Raw genomic sequence first — 23,275 nt, forward strand, 5'->3', positions numbered from 1 at the left:
AGAGGATTGGGGATTGGCTTGACAAACTGCCATTTGTATTATTATTTTCTCTGAAATATTTACTCACACAATTCCAAATTAATCTGAATATGATGCAATGGTATAATTTAATTTATACCTTTAAGATTATGTAGGAGCTTTACCTTGCCTTATTTCTGCCAAGTGCTCTACATATTTCTGTATCTAAAGTTTCTGTTAATGTAATCTTATCATATATAAAATGTTATTTTCCAATATATATTACAATCATCCAAGTTTAAAATTGTAATGGTGTACTATTTTATTGTAGAGCAGTCTAATTAAGTAGGGTTTAATGCAGACTAAGGTGCAAATTAGAGGAATACGTAATAACTCTGCCTTAAAATTAAAAGTTAAGGCTTTGGCCTCAAACACTGTTATGTATTAAATTAATACTTCCCACCCCCACATAAAGGGGCTAATACGCAGTTCAGTTCAATGCAGCAAATGGTTCGTTTTTGGATGCCAAGAATGAAAAAGCTTCAGTTGCATGATGCATTCTTGATCCAAATTGTGTTCAGTGTTGTGAATTAATGTCTTGTCTTCCATACATGAACTAAATGTGACATGACATCTAGTTTTGATGTTCAGAACCCAAACCTCATGTACTTCAACAATGAAATATATACATTTTAATACAACTTGCCATAATAACATACTTGTCATGTGTCTTATCCAACATGTACAGTATTTACATGTATTGTATCTTTGTTAACAATATAATGTTCTCTTGTGTCTAAATTCATATATATCTTGTCTCTAATCTTCTTATAGTCCTTATATTTAACCTGTAATATTAACTCTTGGTTACTCTTCTTTTTGACATTTGCTTCCACTAATGCAGAAAGCTGCAGAAAAACTTAAAGAGGAAGAGAGGAAAAAGATGGCGGAGATGCAGGCTGAGTTAGACAAACAAAAGCAGTTAGCTGAGGCTCATGCAAAAGCCATTGCAAAAGCAGAGAAAGAGGCACAGGAGCTGAAGCTGAAAATGCAGGAAGAGGTTAGCAAGCGGCAAGTTGTTGCTGTGGATGCTGCAAAGCAAAAGCAAAATATCCAGCAGGAGCTGCATGAGCTCAAGAACCTCTCTGAGCAGCAGATCAAAGATAAGAGCCATCAAGTGGAGGAGGCCTTGCAGAGCCGCACCAAGATTGAGGAGGAGATACGTATCATCAGGCTCCAGTTGGAGACCACAGTCAAGCAGAAAGGCACAGCTGAGACTGAGCTCCAGCAGCTCAGGGAGAGAGCTGAAGAGGCCGAGCGCTTAAGGAAAGCCGCCCAGGAGGAGGCAGAGAAGCTCCGCAAACAGGTTAATGAGGAGACCCAGAAGAAGCGTAAGGCTGAAGAAGAGCTGAAGCTGAAGTCAGAGGCAGAGAAGGAGGCTGCCAGGCAGAAGCAGAAAGCCCTAGATGAGCTGAAAAAGCTCAAGATGGAGTCTGAGGAGGCCGAGCGGCGCATGAAGCAGGCTGAAGAAGAGAAGGAACGTCAAAACAAATTGGCTCAAGACGTGGTGCAAAAGGCTGCTGCTGCAGAGCTCCAGAGTAAACGCATGTCATATGTGGAGAAGACCAGCAAGTTAGAAGAATCCCTCAAGCAAGAGCACGGCACTGTCGTCCAGCTACAGGAAGAGGCAGCGCGTCTTAAGAAGCAACAAGAAGACGCCGAAAAGGCAAGGGAAGAAGCAGAAAAGGAGCTGGAGAAATGGAGGCAAAAGGCTAATGAGGCCCTGCGTTTAAGGCTCCAGGCTGAGGAGCAGGCACTCAAGAAGTCCCGTGCTCAGGAGGAGGCGGAGAAGCAAAAGGATGAAGCTGACCGGGAGGCTAAGAAGAGGGCTAAAGCTGAGGAGTTGGCCCTGAAGCAGAAAGACATAGCAGAGAAGGAGCTGGAGAAGCAGAGAAAGCTGGCAGATGGAACTGCACAACAGAAACTCTCAGCAGAGCAGGAGCTTATCCGCCTGAGGGCAGACTTTGACCATGCTGAGCAGCAAAGAACTCTGCTGGAAGACGAACTTTCCCGCCTCAAAAATGAGGTCAGCGCTGCCGTCAAACAGAGAATGCAGTTGGAAGAAGAACTTGCTAAAATGAAGAAGGAAATGGAATCCCTCCTGGCTCAGAAGTCCAAGGCTGAAAAGGAGTCCAGGTCCAACACTGAAAAAAGCAAAGCACTTCTTGAGGCAGAAGCAGCAAAGATGAGAGACCTGGCTGAGGATGCGGCAAAGATGAGAGCAATCGCTGAAGAAGCAAAAAAGCAGAGGCAGGTGGCTGAAGATGAAGCCGCTCACCAGAGAGCAGAAGCTGAGAGAATCCTGAAAGAAAAGCTTGCCGCCATCAATGAAGCCACCCGTTTGAAAACTGAGGCTGAGATTGCCCTCAAAGAGAAAGAGGCAGAAAATGAGAGACTGAGAAGGCAAGCTGAAGATGAAGCTTACCAGAGGAAGTCACTCGAAGATCAGGCTAGCCAGCATAAGCAGGACATTGAGGAAAAGATCACCCTGCTCAAGAAGTCTTCAGACACTGAATTGGAAAGGCAGAGAACTATTGTTGAGGAAACCCTTAAGCAGCGCAGAATTGTTGAAGAGGAGATTCGCATCCTCAAGCTCAACTTCGAGAAAGCCTCCTCAGGCAAACTGGACCTGGAGCTGGAGCTGAACAAACTAAAAAACATTGCAGAAGAAACACAGCAAAGCAAAATTCAGGCTGAAAAGGAAGCTGAGAAATTCCGACAGCTAGCCCTGGGGGAGGAGAACAAGAGAAAGCAGGCTGAGGAGAAAGTTAAAAAGATTGCAGCTGCTGAAGAGGAAGCTGCTCGTCAGCGCAAAGCTGCTCAGGATGAAGTGGAACGCCTGAAAAAGAAGGCTGAAGAAGCCAAAAAACAAAAAGATGATGCTGATAAAGAGGCAGAGAAACACATTGTTTTAGCTAAACAGGCTGCTGAGAAATGCAGTGTAGCGCAACAGCAAGCTCAGAGTGTCCGTGATCAGCAGAAGGAAGACAGTCTCAAGATGAAGCAGGACTTTGAGAAAGCCAAAAAGCTAGCAAAAGAGGCAGAGGCCGCCAAAGACAAAGCTGAAAAAGAGGCTGCTCTCCTCCGTCAACAAGCAGAAGAAGCAGAGCGGCAAAAGCAAGCTGCTGAAGAGGAAGCTGCCAAACAAGCCAAAGCTCAGGAAGATGCTGAGAGACTGAGGAAGGAAGCTGAGTTTGAGGCTGCCAAGCGGGCCCAAGCTGAAGCAGCAGCTCAGAAACAGAAAAAGCAGGCAGATGCGGAGATGGCGAAGCACAAGAAGCTGGCAGAGCAAACACTGAATCAGAAGACCCAGGTGGAGAAGGAGCTGACCAAGGTGAAACTCCAGCTGGATGAGACGGACAAGCAGAAGTCTCTGCTGGACGAAGAGCTGCAGCGCCTCAAAGATGAGGTCACTGATGCGGTGAAGCAAAAGGCCCAGGTGGAGGACGAGCTCTTCAAGGTCAAGATCCAAATGGAGGAATTAATGAAGCTGAAGCTCAGGATCGAGGATGAGAATAAGCGGCTAATCAAGAAAGACAAGGACAACATGCAGAAGTTCCTGGAAGAGGAAGCGGAGAACATGAAGAAGTTAGCCGAGGATGCCGCTCGCCTAAGTGTGGAGGCCCAGGAAGCTGCTCGGATGAGACAGATTGCTGAGTCTGACCTTGCTCAACAGAGGGCACTTGCTGAGAAAATGCTTAAGGAGAAAATGCAAGCCATTCAAGAGGCCTCAAAGCTTAGAGCTGAAGCAGAGGTGCTTCAGAAACAGAAGGAACTGGCTCAGGAGCAGGCTCAGAAGTTGCTTGAGGACAAACAACTCATGCAACGGCGCTTGGATGAGGAGACTGAAGGTTTCCAGAAGTCCCTAGAGGCGGAACGCAAGAGGCAGCTAGAGATCACAGCTGAGGCAGAAAGGCTCAAGCTTAGGGTGTCTGAGCTTAGCAGTGCCCAATCCAAAGCAGAGGGGGAGGCTACGAAATACAAGAAACAGGCAGATGTTATCGGTACTCGTCTCCATGAAACACAGCTTGCCACAAAAGAGAAGAATACAGTGGTGGAGAAACTTGAAGTGCAAATATTGCACAGCAGCAAGGAAGCAGATGAGCTACGAAAAGCCATTGCTGACCTTGAAAAAGAGAAGGAGAAGCTGAAAAGGGATTTACAGAATAAGTCTAAAGAGGTATTGATGATGTGTTAAGTGCAGCGTTTTTTTATCTTAACCCCTCTTCTAAATTACTAACAATCTTACAAGAGTTACTTTGTGTACTTCCTTGTAAATTTCAGACCTCTAACATTGTATATTCAGCACTGACCTTATGACAAGTAGGTATGACTGCATAAAAATGTATTATTATTATTATTATTATTATTATTGTTATTAGTAGTAGTAGTAGTAGTAGTGGTGGTGGTGGTGGTGGTGGTGGTAGTAGTTGTTTTAGTAGTAGTATCATTCTGATATTATTTATTTATTTTATTATAAAATTCTATCCAGAGTGATAATATGCATTAAGTTCATGATTGAAGCTATTGACAGATGTTAATAATATTGATGCATTTCTAAACAGGAATCTGTAGCAACAGCAAATATCTTTGCCTTTCAGTAAGTCGTAAGTGTGAATAATCTATGTACAGTTTATTTTGTCTCAATGTTGTTCTGTTTTCCCATAATAGATGGCTAATGCTCAGCAGGAACAAATGGAACAAGAAAAGACAATCCTCCAGCAGACTTTCATAACAGAGAAAGCAATGTTGTTGGAGAAAGAAAAGCTCATTGAGGATGAGAAGAAGAAGCTGGAAAAACAGTTTGAGGATGAGGTCAACAAAGCTAAAACCCTCAAGGAAGAACAAGAACGGCAGAAGAAGGGCATGGAGGAGGAGCGGAAAAAGCTGCAAGCCACCATGGATGTGGCCCTCAAGAAGCAGAAAGAGGCTGAGGAGGAGATGCGCAACAAGCAAAAAGAGATGCAAGACCTCGAGAAGAAAAGGCAAGAGCAAGAGAAACTGCTTGCAGAGGAGAACAAGAAGCTCCGTGAGAAACTGCAGGAGCTCCAGGACAATGCAGCAAAATCCCATAAACGAGAGATTGAGATCCAGACCGATGAAATTCCTAAGGCTGAGCTGATTCCCTGCACTTCGGTTGGGACAACAAAAACAGTCCCCAATGGCCGGAATGCTACAGATGATGTCGACAGCCAAAAAAGAAATGGAGAATCACCGCTTTTTGAAGGCATTCGTGAGAAGGTACCCGCTAGTAGGCTGTATGAAATTGGCTTGTTGAGCAAAAAAGAGTATGACAAGCTGACGAAGGGCAAAACCACTGTGCAGAACCTCAGTCAGACTGACAAACTGAAAAACTACCTGAAAGGCAAAAACTGCATTGGTGGAGTTTTAGTGCATCCTGACAATAAAATGAATATCTATCAAGCCATGAAGGAGAAGAAATTAACTCCTGGATCTGCAATAGTGCTGCTTGAAGCTCAAGCAGCCTCTGGGCACATCATTGACCCAATAAAGAATAAGAAGCTCTCTGTCAACGAAGCTGTGAAGGAGGGAATCGTTGGACCTGAACTGCATAATAAAATGCTGTCTGCTGAAAGGGCAGTCACCGGTTATAAGGATCCTTACTCTGGGGACAAAATCTCTCTTTTTGAAGCTATGAAGAAAAATCTAATTGTCCGAGAACATGCCATCCGACTGCTTGAAGCTCAGATAGCAACCGGAGGAATAATTGATCCAGTCAATAGTCACCGTTTGCCGATTGAAACTGCTTACAAGCAAGGACAGTTTGATGCAGAGATGTACAAAATTCTGTTAGATCCTTCTGATGACACAAAAGGATTTTTTGATCCAAACACTCAAGAGAATCTCACGTACCAGCAGTTAATGGAGCGGTGCATCACAGATCCAGAATCAGGTGTGGTTCTCCTGCCTATCACAGAAAAAGCTGCACAAAGTGAAAGGTCATACACTGATGAAGAAACAAAGGATGTGTTCAATAAGACAACAGTTTCTGTACCATTTGGAAGATTCAAGGGAAAGACCATCACAATCTGGGAAATCATTAACTCTGAGTACTTCACTGAGGAACAGAGAAAGGACCTGATCCGACAATATAGGACTGGAAAAATCACAATTGAAAAAATAATCAAGATTGTTATTACTGTGGCAGAAGAAAAAGAGAAAAAGAATGAAATTGCATTTGATGGTCTGAGAGCACCTGTCCCTGCCACTGAACTTCTGGAGTCTAAAATTATTGACAAAGACCTTTACAATAAGCTGCACAAGGGTAATAAGACCGTTAAAGAAGTATCTGAACTTGAGCCAGTTAAGAAGGCACTGAAGGGTACAAACTGCATTGCTGGAGTCATTATTGAGACAACCAATGAGAAAATGCCTCTCTACCAGGCCATGAAGAAAGATATGCTAAGAAAAGAGCCTGCATTACATTTGCTGGAGGCACAAGCTGGCACTGGTTTCATCATTGACCCAGTCTCAAATCAGAAACTCACTGTTGATGAAGCTGTCAAAGCAGGTGTTGTTGGTCCTGAGCTGCATGAAAAACTACTGTCTGCTGAGAGAGCTGTCACTGGATACAAAGATCCCTACACTGGAAAGACTGTCTCCCTGTTTGAAGCCATGAAGAAGGAACTCATTAACAAGGACCAAGGCATCCGTCTTCTTGAAGCTCAGGTGGCAACAGGAGGTATAATTGACCCAGTGAAAAGCCATCGCATCCCAGATGATGTGGCTTACAAACGAGGCTACTATGATGAAGACATGAATCAGACCCTGACCAACCCAACTGATGATACCAAGTGCTTCTTTGACCCGAACACTCAGGAAAATGTCACATACTCTCAGCTCCTAAACAAATGTGTGAAAGATAAAAAGACTGGTCTTCAGCTTCTTCCCTTGTCAGAGAAAGCTATCAGTGCAAAGGAGGAAACAACCTACTCTGAAGTTCAGACTAAAGAGGCTTTGAACCAGGCAACGGTTGAGTTAGACTCTGGACCCTTCAAAGGAAGAAAAGTAACCATCTGGGAGATCATCAACTCAGAATACTTAACAGAAGAACAAAGACTTGAACTGATCAAACAATACAGAACTGGTAAAGTGACAATTGAAAAGATTGTAAAGATTGTAATTACAATCATTGATGAGAAAGAGAGCAAGAAGCAAGATCAAGCCACCTTCAAAGGTCTTCGAGCTCCTGTTCCTGCCAGCTCACTGCTCAACTCCAAAATTATTGATCAACCCACTTTTGATAAGCTGCAACAAGGCAAAACGACACCAAAGGAAATCAGTGAAGTTGACTCTGTGAAGAAGTATTTGCAGGGCACTGACTGCATTGCAGGCATCTTTGTTGAACCAACTCAAGAAAAACTTAGCATTTATCAAGCTATGAGAAAGAAACTTCTGAGGCAAAACACAGGTCTTTCACTGCTGGAAGCTCAAGCAGCCAGTGGATTCATTGTTGATCCAGTCAGTAATCAGTGTCTCACAGTGGATGATGCTGTAAAAGCAGCTATTGTTGGTCCAGAGCTTCATGAAAAACTTCTCTCAGCTGAAAAGGCAGTAACTGGATATAATGACCCTTACACCGGTCAGAAAATCTCCATCTTCCAGGCTATGCAGAAGGAGCTCATTCCAAAGGAGCATGCAATGCCACTCTTGGATGCTCAGGTAGTCTCAGGAGGCATCATTGACCCAGTTAACAGTCACAGACTACCCATTGATGTAGCCTTTAAGCGTGGATTTTTAAACAAACAGATAGCCGATACCCTTGCTGAGCCTACTGATGAAACAAAATCCTTCTCTGATCCAAACACCGATGAGAGTGTGTCGTACAAGCAGCTGAAAGAGAGGTGTATGAGGGATCCTGGAACAGGCCTTTGTTTTGTTCCCCTCTCAAAACCTCAGGCCCCCACTGTTGTTGAAAAGACATACCTGTATACTGAGGAGCAAACTCAGAATGACTTGTCAAGCACTCAAGTTGATATCCCCCATGAAAGCTTCGCTGGACAGTCAATGTCCCTCTGGGATGTCATGAACTCCAACCTTCTTCCTGAAGAAGAAAGGCTGAAGCTCCTTGAAGAATATCGTGCAGGCAAAATCACAAAGGAGCGCATGATCATCATCATCATTGAAATAATGGAGCAAAGAGAGATCATTAGGACTGAGCGTGCAATGACCTGTGACATGATTAGACGAAGAGTTACCATTGAAGAGTTGTACAGTGCTCGCATAATTGACCTGGAAACCTACAACTTGCTGAAGCAAGAGAAGAAAACCATTCGGGAGATCATGGAAATGACAAAGGTGAAGCAGTATCTGTTTGGTACAGGTAGCATTGCTGGTGTGATGGTTGACTCTACCTCCAAGCTGAGCCTTTATCACGCAATGAAGAGAGGTCTTCTGAAGCCCGAAATTGCATTAAACCTACTGGAGGCACAAGCTGCAACAGGTTTCATCATTGATCCAGTGAGGAATGAAATGCTCACAGTTGACGAGGCTGTCCGCAAGAATGTAGTGGGTCCAGAAATCCATGATAAGCTCCTGTCAGCTGAGAGAGCAGTCACCGGTTACAGGGATCCTTACAGTGGCAAAATTATTTCCATTTTCCAAGCAATGAAAAAAGCCCTAATTCCAGAAGAGTATGCCCTTAAGCTGTTGGATGCCCAGGTTGCCACTGGTGGCATCATGGATCCAGAATTTAATTTCCACCTTCCAACAGATGTTGCCGTTCAACGTGGGTACATCAACAAAGACACAAATGAAAAACTATCTGCTGATGTGCAGGAATATGTAGACCCCATGACTGAAGAAAAAATGTCTTATGCACAACTGCTTAAGAGATGCAAGGTTGACGGTGACAGTGGTTTGCGCTTGCTTTCACTGGCAGACAGGAGACTGCTGTTCAAGGGTCTCAGAAAGCAAATCACAATGGAAGAACTGATCCGCTCCCAGATCATAGATCAAAAGACAGTCTCACAACTTAATGAAGGTCTGATCACAGTGGAAGAAGTGACCAGAGACCTTAAGAAGTACCTTGAAGGTACTAGCTGCATTGCTGGAGTTTTTATAGAATCCAATAAAGACCGCATGTCAATCTACCAAGCCATGAAGAAGAACATGATCAGACCAGGAACAGCCTTTGAATTGTTGGAAGCTCAAGCTTCCACAGGGTATGTGATTGACCCAATAAAGAATCTGAAATTGACTGTTAATGAGGCAGTAAGGATGGGAATTGTGGGGCCAGAGTTCAAAGACAAACTCCTTTCTGCTGAGCGAGCTGTGACTGGATACAGAGACCCCTACTCGGGCAAGACTATTTCCCTTTTCCAGGCAATGAAGAAGGGTCTTATCCTAAAAGATCATGGAATTCGTCTGCTAGAGGCTCAGATTGCCACAGGTGGAATTATTGACCCAGAGGAGAGTCACCGCTTGCCAGTTGAGGTTGCGTATAAGCGTGGCCTTTTCGATGAAGAGATGAATGAAATTCTTACTGACCCATCCGATGATACCAAGGGCTTCTTCGACCCAAACACAGAGGAAAACCTGACCTACCTGCAGCTGATGGAAAGGTGCATCACTGACCCAGAAACTGGACTTGTGCTTTTGCTACTGAAGGAGAAGAAGCGTGAGAGAAAGACATCTTCCAAGTCCTCTGTACGCAAACGCAGAGTAGTGATTGTGGATCCAGAAACAGGCAAAGAGATGTCTGTGTATGAGGCGTACCGCAAAGGGCTCATTGACCATCAGACCTACCTGGAGCTTGCAGAGCAGGAGTGTGAGTGGGAAGAAATCACAATCACATCTTCTGACGGTGTGGTAAAGTCCATGATCATTGATCGGAGGTCTGGACGCCAGTATGACATTGATGATGCCATTGCAAAAGGCCTCATCGACAAGACTGATTTGGATCAATATCGTGCTGGCACCCTGTCCATCACAGAGTTTGCTGACAAGCTGTCTGGGAACATGAGTGGCACCCGTTCTAGGTCATCCTCGTTTGGTTCAACTTCATCCTATCCCATGAGTCCCATCCCATCCATCAAAACTCCTGCAACCATATGGAATGACCCAACGGAAGAAACAGGTCCTGTAGCAGGCATCCTGGATACAGACACCCTTGAGAAAGTGTCCATTACTGAAGCTATGCACAGGAATCTTGTGGATAACATCACTGGTCAAAGGCTGCTTGAAGCTCAGGCCTGCACTGGTGGCATCATTGACCCCAGTACAGGGGAAAAGTTCTCTGTTGCTGATGCAGTAAATAAAGGACTTGTTGACAAGATCATGGTTGATCGTATCAACCTAGCTCAGAAGGCCTATAATGGGTTCGAAGACCCCAGAACCAAAACCAGAATGTCTGCCGCTCAAGCCTTAAAGAAAGGCTGGCTCTACTATGAAGCTGGTCAGCGTTTCCTGGAAGTTCAGTATCTCACTGGTGGACTGATAGAGCCAGACATTCCAGGCAGAGTCTCCTTGGATGATGCTATTAAGAAGGCTACACTGGACGCACGCACCGCCCAGAAGCTGAGAGATGTGAGCGCTTATTCAAAATACCTGACTTGTCCCAAAACCAAGCTGAAAATATCCTACAAGGATGCCATGGACAGAAGCATGATTGAAGAAGGAACTAGCCTACGTCTGCTGGAGGCCTCCTCCTCCTCAAGCAAAGGCGTTTATAGTCCCTACAATGTCAGTGGTTCTGGGTCGACCTCTGGCTCCCGGTCTGGATCTAGGACTGGCTCCCGATCAGGCTCCAGAAGAGGCAGTTTTGACGCAACAGGTTCTGGTTTCTCCATGAATTTCTCTTCATCCTCCTTCAGCTCCTCCAGCTATGGACGTCGTTACCAGTCTGGGCCGCACAGTGGACTGAATGTAGATCAGCTAGCGCTGGCTCTCACTGCAGTCAAAATGAGCAGAAGCTGTGGCACAGAGGAAAGAGCAATCTTCAACACAGCACTACCAACAAACTCCTCAGTTGCATAAGTAAAAGTAAAGGAAGTTCTTAAAAAGCAAAAAAAAAAAAAAAAAAAAAATATTATTTATTCTGCTCTGCATGTGGTTGCATTTTTAAATTGCAGTGATGAGTCATACTGCTGTACTGCTGGAAATAGTTTCATGGACATAGTTATTTTATTTGGTGTGCATATTCAGAGCTAAATCTTTTTCTGTCTAACCTATGTTTTTAAAAATACAGATTTTATAGTTTCATTTTACAGCCATTGTATCCATTATAGAGCATAGTGCATTGTTTTTAAGTGCAAGAACCTTTAATTACTTGTTTTAAACACGTAAGTTGCCATTTCCTTTTCATTGCATTTCAGCTGAAACTTAATATATAAATAGCAACTTCCGGTCACATTTCTGTTGTTGATTTAGTGTTTTTCCTTCTTTTTTGAATTTATTGAAGAGAATAGTCCACAAGGTATGCCAAGATAAAATATAAAATTGATGCTGTTTACCAGTAAAATTATATATATATGGCTTTATATTTCTAAATATGTGTATAGATGTCTAACCATATTCATTTTACTAAGTCGAAATGATCAGAACAGAAAAGTATAAAAACAATTATTTGCTTGCTATCTGCAGAGCAGAATAAAAAATAAAATGGAAATGTATAAAAACACTACGCTAACACTACGCTACACTGGAAGAAACAAAAGCTTCAAGATTCCAAGCTTTCATAATGTTTTGCAACCTTCTTATACTGCCACAATTACCACATGCCCTGTGCAAAATTTTTGTTGGATACCAAACCATCTCAAACTTAATTACCACCGAGTGAGCAAATAGTAAGAAACCCTCCCCAGAAGACCATACTGTCATTCCTAAAAACCTCTGCCATTGAAACACAAAAAGTTCATAGTCGTCAACAACCTTTTCTGAAAGCATTCCTGATTATCATCTCAAGACTGAAAGAAGAACTCAAAGGTGTCCTGGCTTCACAGACATGTTAAAAGACCTGCGTCCCTCAACAGCATTTGTAAGTCATAAGTGAAACTTGTGAAATTGGCACTCCTTAGTCGTACTGTTTTTATCCTACTGTTTTCGTATTCTATTCATTCTGCTGTTATCTATTTCTGCCAATAGGAGCTAACCATTATGTGTCTGGACTAGATTCTCTGCTTTGCATGTGAGTTGTTCTCTTTCCTCCTTTTTTTCCACCAGCTATAAATCCACGGGGACATGGCTGTTATCTCTGGTAAATTAACTGGAAAACGACGTGAATATTCTGAGACGGGTCTTGAATTAATTGTGGGTTGGTGAGATGTAGAGGAATTATTACAATAATTAAATTAGCTTGTTACAATGAGCACTTTGCAGATCGCTGAATGTTTACAGAAAGGCTATTCCTGTAAAACATGAGAAAATGGAGAACATACTTGCTGTGAAGATATTGGGTACATTCCAATTGCTCACCCACCTTGTTTGTGTTCAAGACCTTTGCTCAGAGTATATTCAGGAGGTGAATAGTTTGCCAGGTGCCTGTATATCTTTCAGAGGATTACCTGGTTATCAAATATTGTGTTGTTTCTCACTGACAGATCTCTATCCCTGCCAGAGAAGGAAGTATAGAAATTCAGGCTGTTTGGACTGATGGGCACCTTATCACAGATAACACTGGAACACAACGTATTTGCCCAGACATTAAGGTAATTCAGTTTTAATAATATTTATCCATCTACATATGAACTTCTCTGGAAATATTTGGAATATGGATATGAACAGCTGGCCATGCTGCATGTACTGTATATGACTATTTAAATCTCAAATGAGCAACATTACAAACATCATACATACTGTGCAGTCAGTCTTTGGACAGTGAGTCAATGTTTGTTGCTTTGGCTCTACTCCAGCTGGCAGACTTATCCTTATCCTTGTAGCAGGACAAGGATCCCAATCATACTGCTAAAGCAACCACATTTTGTTTAAGTTTATCTACATTCTTTGGGGCGAAACGGTGAAATGCTCAAGTATTTGTAACCAAGTTCTATTTTCCAACTTTGGTCCCCTAAAATGTAGGGACTATGGATAAAATTGGAACACCTGATATGAATCTACCCTGAAATTAAAGCTGACAGTCTGCACTTTAATCTCATATTGTTTTTTTAATTTCAAATCCAATGTGCTGGAATACAGAAACAAACCTCAAAATTGTATCACTGTCACTGGCTATATTTAACGCATCCGATGTAATCATGCTTTCAGTTTATTTTATTCTGTTATATTATTATTTTGGACATTTCATTCATTCAGGCTCATTTTTGTTTTGTTTTTAGAGCTGCATTCCAGCCCTCCTTCCTTTTCTCCACTACTCCTACCACGCAAGAAGGGAACTGAGGACACTGGTCCTTTAAGGCCACCCCGTTACCTAAGGAACTTCTTTAACTCTGCTTTGAAGCCAGAACTTCTTCAAACTCTGCAGTACACTGCAAGACACTTGCCTCAAAACTTCAGGAGGGATCACTTATGTTTGGAACTTTCCAAGGCTTTGGAATGTCTTTGTTTCATCTGCCCTCTATTTGAATTGGAAAATGAACTGTTCCTGAGACACATGGGATGAGTGAACAGACTTGAACATGAAGTTATAGTTCACTTTGAATCTTTCGAGATATCTTGAAATCAGGTCATTTACTGAAATGGATTTTTACTGTCAATCATCTGAACCTAGAATCCAAGTGAGATATAATTAAGGAATGCCCCAATGGTCAAGTTTTAAGTTCCCCAAAATGTTACATTTACTTGCTAGATTGCTTTATTTTAATGTTTAACAACATCTCTTCACCTAAACATTCGCGTTGCAAAAGGTTCTTTAAGCTTTGATTCTGTTGCATTTTTACCAGTGTATCAGCTTGTTTTCCCAACAAATTTACATACTTTATGTCCCATTCTTACTTTAATGTACTTTACTTATGTAAATCATCATGTTTTATTTCATTTTTCAGCATATTTTTGATATCATATATTATATATTTTTGCTTTGCATGTTTTACTAACTTGGTTACAAGTGTATGGATAAACCAGATGCAAGATGAAGATATTTTAAAATGTATCCGCTTAACAATGCATTTTTTATTTTTGTTTTAAGCTGATTTAAATGATTAAAAAGATATTTAATCAAAACTAACTGGTTGGTTTTGCCCAGAAAAAGAAGTTTGTGCTGTGAGGCATGGTGAATGGAATTGGGTGTATGTTTTGAGCGTAACAATATCTAATGTAAATAAATCTGCCATAAACAGGTGTACTTGTCTTCTGATTATTTTTGAGGAAAAATCTTTCATTGCATAATTCTAAATTGAGACAGTAAGATTTTTTTTCCCCTAAATCAAATTTATTTGATGTGAAAATTTTCAGTTCCTTCCTGATACATGTAAGAAGGCCAGGTTTTAATCAGGGCATTTGGCTGCTGCATTGCAGAAATAAGGAATGAAGAAATTAATGGATGTTCTGTTGAAGGCAGTTGCTGGGACAAAAGACAATGGAATGTCAAACTTGTTTCCTAGTGCAATACTTTAGTATGCCATGGGAAGGCACTGTTCTCTGTTTAATCAAGAAGCAAACAAGCCTAAAAGATGGCTAAAATATAGCATGTTTGTATTTGCAAAAATAAGTGTTTTTGCTATGATAGTCATTCAGAATCATGTATGAATAAAATGTTCAGCAGGCCCCAAAATTATTGGCACCCTTAATAAAAATGGAGACAAAAGGCTGCATATAACAACATGCATAATGATCTATATTTTATGATCAAACATATGGGAACTACTGTATATACTTGTATTTCAATATGTTTACTCTCATGTCTCAATGGTTTTTTTATTTAGTAATCTATTTATTTCCAGAAAACCACAGGTGCCAAAATTATTGGTACCCCTAACAATTATTGTAAATAACTGAAATTGGCATTACGATTTTACTTGAATTTGGTTGATCTTAGTCTAAAGGAACTATATTGTGTTATTCCATCCCTTCCCATTTCACTATAGTAGAAACAATTAGGTAACAAGCTTGCAAAATACCTTTGTCAACCATCAGCATGGGAAAAGCCAAAGAACTGTCAATTCAGAAGTCACATGGTAATTGACCATCACAAGTCAGGTAATGGGTACCAAAATATATATAAATGGGTAAACATACCACTTGCACTGTAAAGGCAAGAGTAAAAAGGTGTAAAACATGGAATGGTTGCAAACTTACCAGGAAAAGGATGCAAGTGCACATTATCCCCACAGACAGTAAGGACGATGGGGAGGGAGGCCATATATAACCCAAGGATCGCAGTTTAAGAATTGCAGGGATTCTTATTTGGAATTATGACTTGTCAGATGAGAATGTTTTTGCCTCACACAACATCAACATGTTTGCCGGCAAAACGGAATGCATAGAAGGAGAAGCACCTCATACCTACCATCAAATATGGCGGTGGGTCATTGATGTTTTGGAGATGTTTATGCCACTATTTAAGATCAATGGCACAATAAATTCAACAAAGTATTAGGAAATCTTGGCAGAAAATGTGGTTGCCTCTGCTAGGAAGCTGAGTCTTGGTCATAGGTATATTGTCCAACAGGATAATGACTCCCTTGAAAAACCTGTGGTCTGAACTGAAGAGGGGGATATCCCAAGGACATGGAGGAATGGTCAGAAATCCCTGCAAATGTGTTCTCTACCCTTATCACAGATTATAGGAAAATACATCTTGCCCGGGGGTATTAAACCAGGGGTGCCAATAATTGTGGAGCCTGTTTTTGGGGAAATATTTTTTTATTTGAAAAATGTAATTGGTTGATTCCATTGAATCATTAATAAAGTGCTCTTATTTATGCATGTTGGAAAATAAAGCTGATGTCAATAACTATTCATTTTTAGTTTACAGCACTTTTTGTGCATACATATCAATGGTGCCAATAGATCTGGAGCCCACTGTATAGTTTTCTAACAATTACATTGTATAAACAATAGGGTTTCCATTATTTTGAGGGCAGCTTTGACATAATTGGTCATACAAGTAATAATACAATAATAATACAAATTATAATTTAGGTTCACTTATAACATGCATATTCATTAAGAGACTATTGTGAGGGAGGAGCCCAGTTTTGCTGTCTCAAAATGGAAGAACATCTCAGTTCTCAGGTAATGATTGCTGCTGAGGAGTATATATCTACCTTCATCATAGGCTGCAAGGCCTGGAGCAGAGGTCAGGACTCCTATAGATGGACAGCAGTTTTCCCAGGATTCCTTGAGTGGCGCACCCTCACAGGCTGTGTCCCACCTGCCCATTTCCCCTGCTCCTGTGGACAGGTGGACACAGGTGAGATTCATAGGCCATGGTCAGAGATTGATATTTTTTTCTTTTTTTTCAAAACTTTTCCCATTTTTCGCAATTGTATCTATTCCAATTATCACTGTTAGCTGAGGATACACTGTCAACAACCCCATCCCTCAATGGCCCGGTCCCTTCCTCAATTATGCCGCTCCACGAGAGCCTGCCAAACCCCTGGCCTCGGTGTGCAACTGTAACAAACTGATGCCTGCCTCAAGGTCCGTTACTTCAGCCGTGCACCACCGCGACTCCCTATGGTCAGAGATTTTGAAGACCATATCATGCTGCCAACTTCCCTTTCCACCTCATTCCCAAGATCTTCTATTGCATTGAGGTCTGGGGGCAGTGCAGGCCATTGGAGTAAACTGAAATCACTGTCGTGTTCATGGAACCAGCATGAGAGGATGTGTGCATTGTGACATTGCACAATATCCTGCTGGAAGTGTCCATTTGAAGGACAGACTGTGGCCATAAAGGGATGGACATGGTCAGCTTAGGTATGATGTGGCATTCAAATGATGTGCATTTAGTATTATGGTATTGGCATTATGTGTGCCAAGAAAACATTCCTCACATTGTCACCACCAGCCTGCACCAATGACAGGATGGATTTATGCTGTTAACACATCTGCATGTCCCAGCAGAAATCCACATTTGTTTGCCAAGGCAATGTTTTTTTTTCCAATTTCTAATCCTCCAGTTTTGATGATCATATGCCCACTGTAGCCTCATCTTCCTATTCTTAGCTTACAGGAGTGGAATCTGCCATGGTATTTTGCTGCTGTCACCCTCTACTTAAAGGTTTGATGTGTTGTGCACACCACTGTTATGTAGAGTAGGTGAGATGAAGTCGAACACTGGGTTGTAATCAGGAGGTCAGGCGGAAGGCAGAAATGGAGAGGGAAGGCAGAAATGGAGATGGGGCTCAGAGGAGGAGAAGAGTGAAGGACCATGGGCTGGGCAAAGGAACAGGATCAGGGAAAAGGAGTGAGGAGCAAGCAAGGAAGCGGGCAGGCAACAGGAACAGGAACTGGGAAATAGACGAACACATGAAACACAGACAGGCTTATATGCACAAGTAACAAGATACAATGAGGATCAGGTGAGTGCAATCTCTACATGAGAAAACATATCAGGTGCAGGGGCGTGGTCACAGACAGGGTAAACGCAAAACATGAAACGGAATATGAATGGATACATAGAAACAGGCAGACCCGAAAAAGATTACGAAACAGAGACACGGGACATGCCACCCTTCCAAAGGGTATGCTGGTATGGAGGTGCCATTGTATGTTTTTTTCAATTCTTAAACTGCACTCCTCACCATCTTCCTTATTATTGCACGTATAGCACTAAGTGGTATGTTTAACCGTTTATTTATGTTTTTGTACCCATTACTGGACTTGTGATGGTCAATTGACTGTTCTGAATTTACAGTTATGTGGCTTTCCCGATGCTGATGTTTGACAAAGGGATTTTGCATGTTTGTTACCTCATTTTTATATTCTAGTGAAACAGGAAGTGATGAAATGACACAATATAGTTCCTTAGTTTAGACTGAGCTGAACTAAATTAAAGTAAAACTGTATTGCCAATTTCACTTTGTTTGATTTTATTTACAATAATTGCTAGGGGTGCCAATCATTTTGGCACCTGTGGTGTTCAGAATAAATTAGATTACTAAATAAAAAACATTGAAACATGAGCGCAAATCTATTGAAGTAAAAGTATGTTGTTTTCTTGTATGTTTGAACATACAATATAAACCGTTATCCACATTGATTATTATATGCAGCCTTTTTGCTTTTATTAGGGCTGCCAATAATTCTGGAGCTGTAATAAGAGTAATATGGTAATCTTTGATTGAATATAGCTGACAGTCGTTTGTCCTAATACTTATACTTATTCATAGTAATTGTTTGATTTGAAATACACGTGATTAATAGGGAAAGGAAAAACAACCCATTTGCCAAGACTGTCCAAATACTTTGGCATTTAACTGTACAGGTTCCACATTATTTATTACAGCTTCATCCAACCAACCCTGTAAGAGAGCCAGCATTACCTCAGGATTTTTGCTTGGAATACATTAATTGCAACAAGTAAATATAGGACATAATTGATCAAAATACAAATGTATTGAATGAGAGTAGCATAATACAATAATGTGTACATTACAAAAACATATAAATGATGTCAATTCTTTCTTTCTTTCTAAATCTTCTCCCTTCTTCTCTGTCACATACAGGAAAGGGACCCCATATGTGAATCACAGAATTTGCCAACAAAAGAGAGCAGGTACCATTAACTGTAAATTAATCACAAATTAAAGGTCAGCTGCATGTTAATGTAATGTAACTTTAACTCTGATTTAAGTGGAAACTATAACCTTCCATGACTTTGTGTGTTCATAACCCTTTGCTGATTGAGTAATTTTAGGATTTGATTAAATCCAAACCAATCTGCATACCAACCAGAAACATTTTGAATAAGAGTTCCAACAGCTAGCTCTAATAGTTGGCTAATTGTTACTGCACTACTCAGCCCCTGGCATCAGTCGTGGTTAATTAAATGCTCTAAAATTATGCAAATTTAACGGTTCTGATGTTAAGCATACGCTTTTGATGGTCGGCAATGGGTGTTGGCTACCTTTAAATTTTTGTATGGTCATAGATGCTGTGATTGGTTGGCTGAAATGAACACAAAAAGTTGCCATAACAACGATATAGCCAACTACTACTTATTTTTATTAATGAAGACATTTTGTTTACATAGCTAGCTAGCAAAATGGACCAGTTTCAGGAGAAGCTGGCACAAGAGTATAAATGCAAAACTTAGTTAGGCAAAGTCCTGTCAGCAGACACTTTGTTGCCGAACCATAAATTAGCCTTAGCCCTGAATGGGCTAACATAGATAAACACAAAAGGGAAAGGAAATCTCTAAATGATTAAACCACTTCATCAAGATGACCTCAGATGGGGGTGGAAGACTGTGATGTGCTCACTAACAGACAAACCATGCTGATTCGTGAGCATAATGACTTAAAAATCATACTCTTAATGAAAAAAATGGGTGTTCTGAAAAAATATAATGAATTTGAAAATCTGACTGGTCTTTCAATGTGCAAAGGGACATTGGGTTGTTGAGAACAATGATGGAAAATTCCAGTCAGTTTTATGGTCCTACTTGTATAGTAAATACCCATATGTATTTAGAATTATAAACAAACTAAGAATAATAATTAAAAGCCAGACACACTCTAGTCATTGAGAATATGTCCATATGCATTTATTGTCGATAAATCCTGACCCTGTGTACAGGGTATTTATTAACAGGTACCGCTCTCCCTCGACCTGTCCCTTCATCCCCCACCAGGAGTACAGCAGAAGATTGGAGCCAATGGCAGACTGAGTTCAGAGGTCAGATCCGAGCTCTTCGTCACTGGCTGAAGGAAATGGAGATGAGGCTGCCCGTAGTGGAACCTGGGGTTAGTTGGTTACAGTTCTTAAATGTGTATTCTATTTGGACCATGGAGATATGTGACAAAGGCAATAAGGTGCACTTTGGCAATGCTGTGGGATATGTAGCACAGCAACACTATGGAAAAGAAATGGTCTTTTGATCACAATGTTCAAGGATAAAATCCCAAGCGATGCATGGTAGGTGTACTGTGTCTTTGAACATATTGTCTCAACTGAATGGCTTCATTAAATAACAAGCTGCCTTTGGATCATGTGTAAGGCTATGCAGTCGCCTGGATAAGGAAATAATGAAGATCATGAAGAACCAGAAACAGTAAAAGAAGAACAATTGCAATAAAAAAGTAATAACTACAGTACTGTCAGGATGCAGGGCAGAAGAACCAAGCGCAGACTCAGGGATGACGAAGGGTATCCAGGGTAATCAGAAGCATGGTGGATAAACAGGCAGGTAAAACATACTAGCAACAAGAACAAAAAAAGCAGAGCCTTAAATACACAGGTGTGCAAACAGATAATCAGGAAACAGGACTCAAAAATAACAGAACTACAGAAAGCAACATGGGACAAAAAATTTGAGGGTAAAAGGGTAATATAGATCTGATCATGAAGATGTTTCTTCTTTAGGTTATTTTAATTTATTCAATCGATTTTTGAATGTCAAGTTACAAGCACCACTATGCAATATTTTGGCTTGGGCCTTTTTCATGTGTTTTAAATGCTTTTAAATTTCAAATACACTAATCAGTAATCTATACGTCAAAAGTTGAAGCTGCTTAAAAGGTATCTTAATAAACCATACTCTAAAGAACATGCAATTTTACTGTATAAATTTGGGGGGATTCACTGCCTAGATTCTGGTCTATTTTGTATTGTTCATGTTTGTAAGATTTCACTGGTAACCTTCAGTGGACAATAAAGCTTTGTGATTCTATAAATTCAGGTTGTCAAGAAAATACAGATTTGCTTAGGTGATCAGCTTAATTGAAGTTAAGCAGTGGAGGAGTGGCACCTCATTTTGAGTTCTCATGAACTCACTCAGGGGTGGCACGGATGGTGCAGTGGGTAGCACTGCCGCCTCACAGCAAGGAGGTCCTGGGTTCGAATCCCCGTCGGCCGGGGCCTCTCTGTGCGGTGTTTGCATGTTCTCCCCGTGTCTGCATGGGTTTCCTCCGGGTACTCTGGTTTCCTCCCACAGTCCAAAGACATGCACGTTAGGCTGATTGGAGAGTCTAAATTGCCCGTAGGTATGAGTGTGTGAGTGTGTGAGTGAATGGTGTGTGTTCCCTGCGATAGACTGGCGACCTGTCCAGGGTGTATTCCTGCCTTTTGCCCAGTGTATGCTGGGATAGGCTCCAGCCCCCCTGCGACCCTGATCAGGATAAGCAGGTTCAGATAATGGATGGATGGATGGATGAACTCACTCAAGTAGAATAGAGTATATTTGGCTTTGAATGGTCACTTTTCAGTCACTCAGTTGGCAATAGCATTGCGTGGATTGTCACCATTGAGAATGACTGTATGAAGTTTGAAGGTTAATGAAAATATTTATGCAAAGTCACATGAAATATACCTGATTTTAACACAAACATTTTCCCTTAACCGAGAAGGACCTTGTTTAACAGTAATTATTTTGGCTGACATTCTTTAAAATAAAAAGCCTAACGGTGCCTTGGAACAAAGGCAGTGGTTTCGGATCACCCTCTTTTATATAACCGTGGTCCTGTGGTCCTTCAGGCTCAACGGTAAACACCCTTATCCATTCCCTCTGGGACCGGAGCCACTTTCTCAGCAGCGGTTAGTCCTGCTGCCTGAGCTCAGGAGATCTGGGGGACCATCAGAGATGACAAATGAGGGAGAGAGGAGGGGAGCAAGAGGGAGAGAGAGAGGAAAAAAAGTAAGCAACAGAAAGAAAGGGGGTAAGTGGGAGGGAGAGAGAGAGAGAGAGAGAGAGAGAGAGAGAGAGAGAGAGAGAGAGAGAGAGAGAGAAAGAGAGAGAGAGAGAGAGAGAGAGAGAGAGAGATACCACAGGAACACGGGGCAGCCTCTTTTGTACTATGAGCAGGGGTGGCAGTGGAGGCCCTCAGCACACATGAGAGAGCATTCTGAAAGGAAATTAGATTGCGATTGGTGGATGAGAGAGAGGAGAAAAATGCACAATTGGACAGATGGATTGCTGTGATCTGACGGAGGATTTTGGGGTACATATCACTTTCTTCTTGTGAGGAGAGAAAATAAAGACATTTTTATAATCTTTATGAGACTGTTACTACTACTATACTTACTGCTACTACTATCACCATTTTTGCACCATTTTATTATTCATAGTAATTGTAGTAGTAGCACCATTTGAAGGAAGAATTATTCATCCTAAGCTGTGAACCTTTTTTTCAGCAGTATGAAAAAGGCTGATTGAGACTTTCATTCTATTCCCTGTCTCTATTGCTGTGGAGGAGATATTTATGTTTATAGGATAACTAATTTAATCTCAGGCCAGGTCTTACAGAAGACTTTGTAGGTTAGTAAGGGCTTACCAAAACACAGTCAGCATTTATACACACCACAAATTCACTTGGAATTGCTTTGTCACCTGCAGACATAATTTAAAATCAACCAGACAATTCATTTAGTAATGTATGTATTATCAATGTATGAATTTGTACTGAACAAATTATAGTATAATTAGTAATTAGTATAGTATAACTACTCAGATACACATTGCATTCAGACCTAATGTAACTGTCATGCTTACACACACATATACATTAATCTGCATGCATAAAATCCAGCTATTTCACTAGTTTAAATGTTTTGTATCACAGTACAGCATTACCTCAATAATTATTTGCTGTGAGATTATTTTAATGTATTTATATTAGAACCTGATAGATTCAAACCTAAACATTTACCAGAAAACTAAATGTAAAAATGGTACATTGTATTAGAAAAAAAAAGACACATTTAATGATGATGTTGGAAAAGAGCTTTTTTTCCTTAAACCTTCCATAGGGCTTTCACTGTATAAATGTGTGGGTTGGTGGTGGGAGTGGCACTGTAACTATATGGTATGTTAGTTCCATAAACACACTGGCGGGGTTTGTTTCTTTGCCTGCATGAGTATGTGTCTGTGAATGGAGGGCTCTTTTCAACCCTCTCTGCCATTATCACTCTGTATTAGCCTGCGCGGCTTTGTCATGCTAATGGACGCGGCCTGCTCAACTGCTGCTTACAGCCGGGGAGGGCTTGTTAGTTAGCCGTGCGAATTCAGTGTGACGGCCCCTTGTTTGTTGACAATGGACAGGCTCACACCTGGCCTTGCCAAAGCAGAATATATGTGTCATGTGTACACCTGTTACATCTGACCCTCTCTTGAAGAAATGGTCAGTAATAACTGTAGCATTAATTGTATAAATTACATTTGCAGCAATCTGGTCAG

At 41.3% G+C, this 23,275-nt stretch overlaps 1 protein-coding gene across 20 annotated transcripts in view; it reads left to right on the forward strand.

The window, feature by feature from the left end:
* Positions 1 to 14,274, forward strand: part of LOC133122821 (plectin-like) — a 190,058-nt gene extending 175,784 nt beyond the window's left edge. For 15 of the 20 annotated variants that reach the window (XM_061233100.1, XM_061233108.1, XM_061233123.1 and 12 more), the window contains 4 exons: positions 863 to 4,198; positions 4,690 to 12,016; positions 12,579 to 12,686; positions 13,314 to 14,274. In XM_061233100.1, coding sequence (XP_061089084.1) covers positions 863 to 4,198; positions 4,690 to 11,016 — 9,663 coding nt within the window. In that variant the 3' untranslated portion in view covers positions 11,017 to 12,016; positions 12,579 to 12,686; positions 13,314 to 14,274. Of the gene's footprint in view, positions 1 to 862; positions 4,199 to 4,689; positions 12,017 to 12,123; positions 12,167 to 12,201; positions 12,236 to 12,578; positions 12,687 to 13,313 lie in introns of all 20 variants that reach the window. The other 5 variants (XM_061233186.1, XM_061233169.1, XM_061233177.1 and 2 more) reach the window with 3 other exon arrangements.
* The last annotated feature ends 9,001 nt before the right edge of the window (positions 14,275 to 23,275 follow it).

Source organism: Conger conger, chromosome 1, assembly GCF_963514075.1.
Source record: "Conger conger chromosome 1, fConCon1.1, whole genome shotgun sequence".
Classification (NCBI taxonomy): Eukaryota; Metazoa; Chordata; class Actinopteri; order Anguilliformes; family Congridae; genus Conger; species Conger conger.